Here is a 12,500-nt window from a genome sequence, read left to right as displayed (position 1 = left end):
GTTTTCATCTGAAAAACCTCCAGCATAATGTCTTGACTCTGTTTGAAATCTCTCAGCCATTGACACTTAATTCTGTCTCATTTCGCTCTTCCCCCTTTTGGTCAAGAAGGTTTTCTCAATCCCTTGATGCTGAGTCCCAGCTCATTCTAGGATTTCTGTCCCACGTGGCCAGGAAGGTTCATACCCCTGTGAGTCATGTCCCACGTAGAGAGGGGGAGGGTGGTGAGTTTGCTTGTCGTGTTGGCTGAGAGAGAGGAAGAGGCCATAATTTAAGAACACATTTATTATTGATTTGATTGAATCTGACATGTTTATCTTAGTCGTCCTCATTTGTCCTTTTTTCCTATACATATAGGTGTATATGTATGAAATCTTTTTCTAATGCAATTTTATTGAAACATATTTGCACATGATACAATCTGTCCGGAATATACTATCTGTATGAACTCTCTCATCTTCACATTGTAAAGCCTGTTTTCAAATGCTGACATTGTATTTAATCACCTTGGAGCATTTTTTCTTCATACTACTGAAGAGTGACATATACTCCCTAAGGATTGAAGTAACAACTGTGGTTCTGAACGAAAGGTAATTTAACTCCCGTCATCCACTTCAAACCTGGAGACAGGTTTACGGATGAACAAAGCACAGTTGTGATGCACTGAAGGATTTCCTTTTCCTTCTATTGCAAGGATCCCTGTTCTAAACCAAATAATGAGTGTATTTGGGTAGCAAAATACCCACTAAACTCATCTGAGTTTATGTCTCACTAGTGAGTTTCTCCCCCCACCCTGCTTTTCATTTCCCCATTCATTCTCAGTAAGAGGTCCTTAGAGACATAAAAGAAGGTAGCAGAATTATATTGGTGTTCCCATACAATGTGCTACCTTTCTAAGAAAAAAACGATTTACTTCTTAAGTACTTAAAATGCTAAAATGGGATTCGTTTCCCAAGAAGATAAAGAAAACCGTATGGGACTATTAATGAAGAAAGGATGGTTTCGTTATTGAATAGCTAAGGAGGGAAATGTGAAACGTATATTTTATTAACTTGATCCATATTGATTCCTATGATTGCCTTGTTGTAACCCTAGTGAGTTTTCAAGTCTTCTTTGTTGAATAAAGCAGCGATTTAAATAGCTTTTTTAAAATAAAGCAAGCAGGGAACTTCCGGAGAAGATGGCGGCTTAGTAAGACGCGCGGGTCTTAGTTCCTCCTCCAGAAAAGCAACTAAAGAAACAGAAACAATACGAAACAGCTCCTGGAGCCACGACAGAGACCAAAAAGACAGCGTACCCCATTCTGGAACGGCTGAACGGGCAGGGAGAATCCGCTGTGGTGAGATACCCGAGGGGCGCGCGTTTTCCCGGCCGGGGTGGCTGGTGACTGGGGTCCCCTCCATGCACGTGGCTCCCCGGTCTGACTGGGAACGTTGGATAGCGGGGCCCTCCCACCACGCTTGGCGTCTCGGGCCAGCTGGGCAATTTGGACCGGCACTCCCCCAAGCCGCGGCGGCGAGCCCCCCCTCCACGCGCGGTTTCCCGGGCCAACTGCGAGATTCGGATTGGCAAGTTAAAGGAGCCACAGCATCTTTTACTGGTGGGCCCCGCAGACAGACGAGTGCCACGAGTGCCACCTACTTGGCAGGAAAAGAAAAACAGAGCCCAGAGATTTCACAGAAAAACCTTTCAACCAGCCGGGTCCCACACCCAGGGAAATCTGATCAAATGCCCAGACACCAGCAGAAAATAATGGATGACGCTCGGAAAATTGAAGATATGGCCCAGTCAAAGGAACAAACCAGTAGTTCAAATGAGATACAGGAGCTGAGATAACTAATGCTGAATATACAAACAGAAATGGAAAACCTCTTCAAAAACCAAATCAATAAATTGAGGGAGGACATGAAGAAGACATGGGCTGAACAAAAAGAAGAAATAGAAAATCTGAAAAAACAAATCACAGAACTTATGGGAGTGAAGGACAAAGAAGAAAAAATGGAAAAAACAATGGATACCTACAATGGTAGATCTAAAGAGACAGAAGCTACAGTTAGTGAACTGGAGGATGGAACATCTGAATTCCAAAAAGAAACAGAAACTATAGGGAAAAGAATGGAAAAACTTGAGCAGGGGATCAGGGAACTGAATGACAATATGAAGCGCACAAATATACGTGTTGTGGGTGTCCCAGAAGGAGAAGAGAAGGGAAAAGGAGGAGAAAAACTAATGGAAGAAATTATCACTGAAAATTTCCCAACTCTTATGAAAGACCTAAATTTGCAGATCCAAGAAGTGCAGCGCACCCCAAAGAGAATAGACCCAAATAGGCGTTCTCCAAGACACTTACTAGTTAGAATGTCAGAGGTCAAAGAGAAAGAGAGGATCTTGAAAGCAGCAAGAGAAAAACAATCTGTCACATACAAGGGAAACCCAATAAGACTATGTGTAGATCTCTCAGCAGAAACCATGGAAGCTAGAAGACAGTGGGATGATATATTTAAATTACTAAAAGAGAAAAACTGCCAACCAAGACTTCTATATCCAGCAAAATTGTCCTTCAAAAATGAAGGAGAAATTAAAACATTTATAGACAAAAAGTCACTGAGAGAATTTGTGACCAAGAGACCAGCTCTGCAAGAAATACTAAAGGGAGCACTAGAGTCAGATACGAAAAGACAGAAGAGAGAGGTATGGAGTAAAGTGTAGAAAGAAGGAAAATCAGATATGATATATATAATACAAAAGCCAAAATGGTAGAGGAAAATATTATCCAAACAGTAATAACACTAAAAGTTAATGGACTGAATTTCCCAATCAAAAGACATAGAATGACAGAATGGATTACGACCCAACAATATCACTGCTAGGTATCTACTCAAAGGATTTAAGGGCAAAGACACAGACAGACATTTGCACACCAGTGTTTATAGCAGCATTATCTACAATTGCAAAGAGATGGAAACAACCAAAATGTCCATCCACAGACGAGTGGCTAAACAAACTGTGGCGTATACCTATGATGGAATATTATGCAACTTTAAGACAGACTAAACTTATGAAGCATGTAATAACATGGATGGACCTAGAGAACATTATGCTGAGTGAGTCTAGCCAAAAACTAAAGGACAAGTACTGTATGGTCCCACTGATGTGAACCGACATTAGAGAATCAGCTTGGAATATATCATTGGTAACAGAGACCAGCAGGAGTTAGAAACAGGGTAAGATAATGGGTAATTGGAGCTGAAGGGATACCGACTGTGCAACAGGACTAGATACAAAAACTCAAAAATGGACAGCACAATAATACCTAAGTGTAATGTAACTATGTTGGAACACTGAATGAAGCTGCACCTGAAATATAAAAAAATAAAAAATAAAAAAAATAAAAAAATAAAGCAAGCAGTTCTCTAGTACATTTATGCCTGTCAGCTCCCATTGCATGGAGCTGTATACAGAGTCATATTAGTTTATTCTCAAGTCTCTTTATACCACTCATAAGTGTAACTGTAATTATGTAGTTTGATTAAGCATTATGCCAACCAGTGGAATTCAGGTACAGAAAGAGATTCCATGAAAAGTTAAATAGAAGGAGGTGACTCAATAAAAAATGGGGTGCTAAATAATTCACTGCTGTTGAATTAAGTGTGAGCAGGATAACTATAAAAGATTGGTTAAAAAGTCGTAAAACCTAGGATTCTGCACTCACATTCCTTTCAGGATTTCTTTAGGTTCTCCCTCCACTTACATAAGTAGAAACTAGAAATTCATGAAAATGCACAACAGGTGTGGTTTATGCAAGAAAAATCCACTAAATAGAATTATACATAAAGATTGGTGAATGACATTACATATAAGTATGCATTTTAAGTTCCATAAAATGTTTAAAGTATGTAAAAAAACAAAATCAAACAGTTAATGTACCCCCAGTCATCATAGGATTGAGAAAGCCTTCTTGATCAAAAGAGGGAAAAGAAATGAAACAAAATAAAGTTTCAGGGGCTGAGAGATTTCAAACAGTTGAGAGGTCATTCTAGAGGTTATTCTTATAAAAATCCCTTTTCAGTTTTTGGTGTATTGGAGTTGAGCTATAATCCAATAGCCTTAGTTCTTGAAGATGATTGAGTAACTATAGAGCTTTTTTTTTTGGACACTCATGTCTCTTGATTTTATTGTTCTTTTATGAAAATAAAAGCACATTTTTCAGTAATACGGGTTAAGAATGTTTCTTAGGGGAACAAACCTGGCACTGCAGTTTTTCTGCTGTATTTCAGTAGCACTTAAAAAGCTAGATTTTTTACTCCAGCGTATTTTTGTTGTTCTGTGGGAAAATAATTTAGTAGCAAAAGGAAGGTAATTGAGCTGTGCACATGCTCCTGAAATTAGTGTGTCCTTTTTACTTGCATCTGGAAGTGTCAGTTCATAACAAGCAGTGATGAGGATACAACACACCTGTGAGTCTTGGAAGGGAATGAACTGTGAACTATAGTGCTTTTAAGGTATGAATGTGTGAATGTAAAACTCTTGTGACTGGCACTCTCTTTATCCAATGTATGGAAAGATGAGTAAGAAAAATAAAGACAAAAAAATAAACTGTAAGGGAGTGTGGGGGGAAGGGGATGTTTTGGTTGTTCTTTTTTACTTTTATTTTTATTTTTATGCTTATTTATTTTTGAATAATGAAAATGTTAAAAAATAGACTGTGAAGATGAATGCACAGCTATATGATGCTCCTGTGAACCACTGTACACTTTGGATGACTGTATGATATGTGAATATGTGATATATCTCAATAAAAAGAAAACAAACAAACAAAAATATTGGGAAACTGCCCTACATTCCATTGACCAGTTGGGAAATTTAGTCTTTTTTTTTTTTTTTTTAACTTGGCCTTGTGCCAGGGTAAAAATCAGCGGCTCTAATACAATGTAAGAAGAGGAGAAGAATATCATAGAACTAACAGTTTCTACCACTGCCCTGCCCCTGCCATCTGCAGCAGTCTCTCCTCCTTCCCTGGCATTACCCAGTCCCAGCTCAAATTTGAGAAGTCAGTACATGACCCACATAGGTATGTAGGTAGATAGATAGGTAGGAAAATAAAAGAAGACTTAATCAAGTACTGTACATGGAGTTTTCATTATTGTTTCACCAGCTTACAACAGATACCCTTCCAGAGTAGTGTGTTTTTTTAATTAATTTTTTTGTTTCTTAGAGCAGTTGTGGTTTTAGAGAAAAATCATGCAGGTAGTACAAGTTCCTACATTACACACCCTTCCCCAACACATCCAGATTTCCTTATTATTAATGTTTTAGACTGGTGTTCTTAAGGAGATTTTCATGCAGAAACTTCAAACTTTATGTGTCGAGTGGAAGTCCATGGCTTTCTTAGAATGAAAACACCTATGCTTTTTTTTTTTTGCACATGGTTGTTTTTTTTTTCCCCACAATCACACAGTCACATTGTGAAAGCTATATCATTATACAATCATCTTCAAGAAGCATGGCTACTGGAACACCGCTCTACAGTTTCAGGCACTTCCCTCTAGCCTAATACACCTTAATCTGAAAAGGGGATGTCTATATAACATGTAAGAATAACCTCCAGGATAACCTCTTGACTCTGTTTGAAATTTCTCAGCCATTGACACATTATTTTGTCTCGTTTCTCTCTTCCTCCTTTTGGTTAAGAAGACTTTCTCAATCCCTTGATGCTGAGTCCCAGCTCATTCTAGGATTTCTGTCCCACATTGCCAGGGTGGTTTACACCCCTGGGAGTCATGTCGCACGTAGAGAGGGGGAGGGCAGTGAGTATGTTTGTGGTGTTGGCTGGGAAATAGGCCACATCTGAACAACAAAAGAGGTTCTCTGGGGATGACTCTTAGGCCTAATCTTAAGTAGACTTAGTCTGTACTTTGTAGGAATAAGTTTCATAGGAATGAACCCCAAGACTGAGGGATTGACCTATTGATTTTTATTTTAATTAAAATTTTTATTGTAACATTTATAAATGTTAATTGAGCATTTAAAGGGTAAACTTACAGATGTTTATTGAGCATTTAAAGGGTAAACACTTATGCTGAGACTTGTTTGATAGCAGCCGGAGCAACAGTTATTCTAGGTATAGTTCCTCTCTAAAACATGAAGGCAGAAATCACATTCTGATTGTGCCTAGCTGCCTGAGGTAATAACACAGTCATTCATGGAATTTTAAGAAGATGATGCTTTAGTGCTTCAGTTTTACCATTATAGGAATATCATGATTTTCTTTTCCTGGAATCACAGGTGTAAAATTGTCCATCAGATTATGGAACCCATGGGCATTCTTTCCCTGGTGCTGACCTCTGGGTTTTATTTGGGGCCCTTAGAGCTCTGTGAAGAGTGTTGGACCCAATAATAAAACGAAAAGGCACCATGTTATTTTTTGCTTGTACCTTTGATTCCCATGCCCTCTGTTTTGGAAAACCTATTTTCCTATCCCAGTGATTCTCTTCCCTGTGAACAAGGATTTAAGAGCCATTGAAAAATTCCCCCATTTCTCAATTAACCCCATCGGGAAAGTCAAGAACTGTCCCGAGATCACATACCAAAGAAATCATATAGTCCTGCCCCTTAATATTGCATGTAAAGAAAGTACTTACAAATTAAGTCAAGTCAACATTTCATTACTTTGAAAACTGTTTCCTTCCAGGTGTAATTTTAGTACTTTCTACTAAGATGAAAAAAAAGAGAATGTTTAAAAAAAGGACGTGTATGGTTTAATAGTGGTTGAAATATGTGAAAATTATCATCAAGAACCATGGTTTTTAAATGTGAAAAGTGCTCACAGATTAGATTATATATGATCATCATGGGAAAATATGCATCTATTTAAAACAATTCAAGAAAACTTCTTTAAATATGAAAACTGATATAAAAATATTAGTTGTCCATGTGCACTAATGATTGATGCATCTTTCTTTGTTATCATGTTGTTCTGGTATTTCTTAGAATCATTAAAACTATCTCTGCTCTATTGTGTGGATCTCATTCTCTTAAACCAGGAAAGAAAATCATTATGCCCATACAGCGTTTTTGAACAAATATAAGAGTTTAGCACTCAGGCAGTAATGTGCTTGAATTTTACTTCTTGTCTTCATGAAAAAAAATGCCTTTCAGATCATGATATCCAGATGCTGAATTTACCTTATGTTTTCTCTCTTTCATTGCTTCCTTCTGACGTGGCTGCTGCACTGACAACCCTCCTTTCTTCTGCTGCTGAATTGTTTTGTTCCCATCACTAAGAAAACCTCCCAAGGTAAGCGTCAGTACAGAATTTGGCATGCATACTTTCTTAGTGTGCAAAACTCAAGAATTTAACCAACCACAGTAACCTGTATGGGACTTCTGTGCCCTGAGAAGAAAAAACAGCATTCTCATGCAAAGCTCAAATTGTGATCAAACAATTAATGTTGTGGTAATATAAAATTAGAATGTTATTGTGCATTTATGAAGCACTTTCACGTATGGTTTCATTCTCTGAATGAATGCACTGATCTTCAGAGGAAACCTGCCAGGTTATTGTTTCTGTTTTATTGATGATGAAATGAGGCTCAGAGAGATGAATTACATGTCCTAATTCACATGTGAGTAAGTGGAGGAGCTAGGACCATACAGTATCACTCCTTAGAAAGTAGAAGGACAAAAATGGTGATGTCATAGTATGGTAGTGTGGTAACTGTGACTATTGATCAAACTATCTTTTTTTCTGTGCCCTATGAAGAGTAGTTGAAATATCAGAAAAATTCTTTAAACTTTTAGATAGGGATTCAATCTTTTACCAACTCTGTGTGCTCCATCACAGTTCCCGGTTAATCACAAAATCCACTTATTGGAGTTGTCATCTACTGTTCTGCCCTGCCTGTAACGGTGTGTTTAACCTGTGAGGAGCCCAAAAGGTAGAATGTAAATGGGAAAAAAATACATGTGAGAAGTAGGAGAATGACAATAACTGAAGACTGATTTGGTAACCAGTTAGTATTTTATCGGGTGTCAGAGCAGCAGTTGATGTCAAAAGAAAGGAGAAATTTGACCACGCTCAGACTAATGATGCTGGTTATAGCTAGTGTGTGGTTCCTGAGATGGGATCAGTAACAGTAAACTGTTACTAATACTTTGTGGTCAAAATCTAAGACTTGCTGGGTAAGGGTAAGGAATCCAGAAAAGGTAAGGCTTACTTGCTGTACTGGTTTGAAACTATTGTGTGTCCCAGAAAAGCCATATTCTTTAATCCTGATTCAGTATTGCTGGGTGGGAATTTTTTGATTAAGTTGTTTCCATGGAGATGTAACCCACCCAGTTGTGGGTGGGACCTTTTCATTAGATGGTTTCCATGGAGATGTGTCTCTACCCATTCCAGGTGGTGTTGCTAACTGGAGTCCTTTAAGAGGGAACCATTTTGGGAAAAAACTTCAGAGCCCACACAGCCAGAGACCTTTGGAAATGCAGCAAGAAAATGTCCCCAGGGAAGCCATTTGAAGAAGCCAGGAGAGAAAGCTAGTAGACCTGGCCATGTGTTTTTCCAGCTGAGAGAGAAACGCCAAAGGCATCAGCCCTTTCTTGAGTCAAGGTGTCTTTCCCTGGATACCTTAGTTCAGACATTTTCATAACCTTAGAGCTGTAAACTTACAACTTAATGAATTCCTTTTTTTAAGCCATTCCATTTCTGGTACATTGCATTCCAGCAGCTTTCACAAACTAAAACACTTGCCTCTTGGGTTATGAAGAAATATCCAACTAGCTTTTTTGGTGTGAAAAACCCACTAAAATGCTGTTTCACTTATTTCCATTTGTTAAAGGCCTCCAGTATCTTTGACACTAATCATTTCAACTCCAGTAAGAAAGCCACCCCCTGAGCTCATAATAGAAATATGCCAAAGGAATCTTAAAAAGAACAGGATTGAATGTTTCACATTTCCCAATTACAAATTGTACTACAAAGGAATAGTAATTGGTACAGCGCGGTACTGGCACAAAAATAGACAAATAGATTGGTGGAATAGAATTGAAAGTCCAAAAATAGATCCATAGATTCGATGGCAAACTGATTTTTTAAAAACTTTTTTATCGTGTAGTATAACATATGTACAAAGCAAAGGAATGAAAAAGCAATAGTTTTCAAAGCACTCTTCAACAAGTAGTTACAGGACAGATCCCAGAGTTTGTCATGGGCTGCCATACCATACTCTCACATTTCTCCTTCTAGCTGCTCCAGAATACAGTGGGCTAGGAGGCTTGAATTTTTTTTTTTAATTTTTATTGTATAGTATAACATATATACAAAGCAAAGAAATAAAAAAGCAATAGTTGTCAAAGCACTCTTCAGGTAGTTACAGTACAGATCCCAGAGTTTGTCATGGGCTACCATACAATCCTCTCATATTTTTCCTTGTAACTGCTCCAGAATATAGGTGGTTAGAGGGCTTAACACAATCAACTTTTTTCCCTTCTGTTTTGTGAACAATAACATATTTACAAAAAAGCTATAAACTTCAAAACACAGCACCACGATTAGTTGTAGAACCTATTTAAGAGTTTGACATGGGTTACAATTTCACAATTTTAGGTTTTTACTTCTAGCTGCTCTAAAATACTGGAGACTAAAAAGAGATATCAATTTAATGATTCAGCATTCATATTCGTTTGTTAATCCTATCTTCTCTGTATAACTCCACCATCACCCTTGATCTTTCCATGCCTCTCTTTAGGGGTGTTTGGGCTAGGGCCATTCCAACTTTTTCATGTTGGAAGGGTCTGTCACTAATATGGGGTAGGGAAATGAAACTATCTGATGTTTTGGAGACGCTGGGCCCTCTGGGTTTCAGGACTTATCTGTATGGCAAACTGATTTCCGACAAAGGTGCTAAGTACATGCAGTGAGGAAAGAGTAGTCTCTTCAACAAATGATGTTGGGAAAACGGAATATCCACATGCAGAAGAATGAAGTTAGACCCCTAATTCACACCATATACAAAAAGCAACTCAAAATCGATCAAGAACCTAAAATAAGAACTCTTATAACTTGGGGCAAATTATGGGATTTGGCAGTGGTTTCTTAGATATGGCATTACAACCATGAATAACAAAAGAAACAATAAATAAGTTTGATTTCATCAAAATTAAAAACTTTTGATGATACTAGGAAAAAATATTTGTGGAATTCATAGAGTGAATGGTCCTGTTCTGACTTCTGCAGTCAGAAATAATAAATCACCTTTCCCCAGGTTAGACAAAAATGTAAAAACTTATGCTTGAAGACACTGGGAAATAATAAATTACTGAGGAATTACCATACCAACATCCAGAAGAAGGTGGGACTCTAGAGAGGTGAGCCTAGGTTTTCAGTGTATGGTATTCAGCACAGAGCAGAGCAATGTAGGGCCTGGTGGGACAGAAGTGTTGGAGATCAGGTGCTGCCAGAGGTGGGATCTTTGGTAAGCTCCTTATACTTTGGGTGGGCACATTCCAATCAGGCTGAGACCCAGCCTTCCATGGGATGTAGCGGTGAAGCAGAAATAAATCAGCCTTCACATTGATTTCAGTATGGTTTCAAGTCCTTTTGGTGACCCAGGAGTCTCAGTCACTAAAACTGGATCAAAGTGATCCCAGAGTGTAGAACCTATAGTTACTGAGCAGAATCAAATGTAGATCTAGACCCATGATGATTCCATAGACAATTTTTCTCTCTCTTTTTTTTAATTGAAAAATCTTCACACACATACACTCTATACATGGTGTACAATCAGTGGCTCACAGTATTATCTCATAGTTATGTATTCATCACCGTGATCATTTTTTAGAACATTTGCATCACTCCAGAAAAAGAAATAAAAAGAAAAAAGAAAAAACTCATACATTCCGTACCCCTTACTCCTCCCTCTCGTTGACTACCAGCATTTCCATCTACCCAATTTATTTTCCCCTTTGTCCCCCCATTACTTATTTGTTTTTTTAATCTTTATTTTTTTTATCTGTCCATACCCTGGATATAAGGAACATCAGACACAAATTTTCACAATCACACAGTCCACAGACAATTTTTAAAATATAAGATGAGGTGACATGAATAAGACCTAGCAGAAGTAATAAACAATAGAAGTAGAACCACATATGCTTTAGTTGTTCAGATTATTTGATACACACTTTAAAATAACTAATGTGTTATGTTCAAGAAGATAAAAGATAAGATTGAAAAAGATTGGTGAGAACTGGACATTATTAAAAAAATGACATAACCTCTGGATAATAACCCAATATAAATTTTCCATCTCAAAAACCAAAACCAAAATTAAGAATTTAGTTTTTAGCAAGAGAACAGATCCAGCTGAAGAAAAAGTTAAAGAACTGGAAGATAGATTAGCAGAAAATATCAAAGCACAGAAGAGTAAAAAAATTGGAAACCATAGGGGAAAGAAAGAAGCAGAGAGGAGGTTGTATGTATGCGTATAGGTAGATAGGTATGTATATAGATGGAATTTCAGAAAGAAGGGAAAGAAAAAGTGAGATAAAAATAATATTTGAGGAGATAGTAGCCAAGAATAATTTAAAAACTGATAGACATCAATGTAAAAATCCAAGAAACCCAACAGATTACAATAAGTTAAATAAAAGGAATCTTCATGGCTTAATGCAAAATTAATTGCAAAAAACAACAGACAGAGCAAATCTTAAGGGGAGTAAAGGGAAACAAATCTTCATATGAGTAACAGATTCTCAAAAGGAAGAAGGAAGCAAGATGACAGTAAAAAAAATACGGGTTAAAAGAAAATATTTTCACACCTAGAATTCTATACCTAGCAATTAAGTAAAGAAAACAAAATAAAGACATTTCTAGACTTATGAAAATTTTATCACTAATACTGAAATTAAATATAAATATACTAAATGTTCTAATCAGAAGACAAAGCTTGTTGTTTGAAGTGAAAACAAAATATCTGGTAATCCACACCTAAAACATAAGGATACAGAAAAGGCAAAAGAAAGAATAGAAAAAACTGAACTATGTAACACTGACTAAAGAAATCTAGTATTAGTCAAAGTAGTTTTAAAGCAAAAATCATTAATAGAGATCAAAAGAGACACTTTGTTCTGTTAAAAAGTAGAATTTTCTAGGAAGATTTTAACAAATCTAAATTTATATATGTTATTTAATAACATGACCCAGAATATAAAATGTGGAAAGTAGCAGAATTACAAAGAGAAACAGCTAAGTTCACAATTATAGTGAGAAATTTGAACACACCATTCTCAGTAACTGGTAGAACAATCAGATAGTTTCAGGAACAATTTTAGGAAGTTTATGGAAGATTTTAAATGCATGATCAGTTTGAGAAAATAAACATTCTTATTGTAGAACCTAACACTTCCAAAAGATACTTACTTTTCAAGTACACATGGAATATTTTCAAGTTTAACCATTTTGAGACATAAATAAAGTTTTAATAAATGATAAGGATTTAAATTT

General features: G+C 36.9%; 1 protein-coding gene across 4 annotated transcripts in view; it reads left to right on the top strand.

Annotated features, from left to right (window-relative positions):
• The window catches only part of KIF13A (kinesin family member 13A), a 268,116-nt gene that overhangs the window by 94,113 nt on the left and 161,503 nt on the right, over nucleotides 1-12,500 (top strand). For all 4 annotated transcript variants that reach the window (XM_077143440.1, XM_077143438.1, XM_077143439.1 and 1 more), the window contains exon 3: nucleotides 7,283-7,295. In XM_077143440.1, the coding sequence (XP_076999555.1) occupies nucleotides 7,283-7,295 (13 nt within the window). The remainder of the gene's footprint in view (nucleotides 1-7,282; nucleotides 7,296-12,500) is intronic.

This window comes from Tamandua tetradactyla, chromosome 25 (genome assembly GCF_023851605.1).
Source record: "Tamandua tetradactyla isolate mTamTet1 chromosome 25, mTamTet1.pri, whole genome shotgun sequence".
NCBI classification, from domain to species: Eukaryota; Metazoa; Chordata; class Mammalia; order Pilosa; family Myrmecophagidae; genus Tamandua; species Tamandua tetradactyla.
The sequence above is the reverse complement of the archived record's forward strand: the minus strand, read 5'-3'. Positions and strand labels throughout refer to the sequence as shown.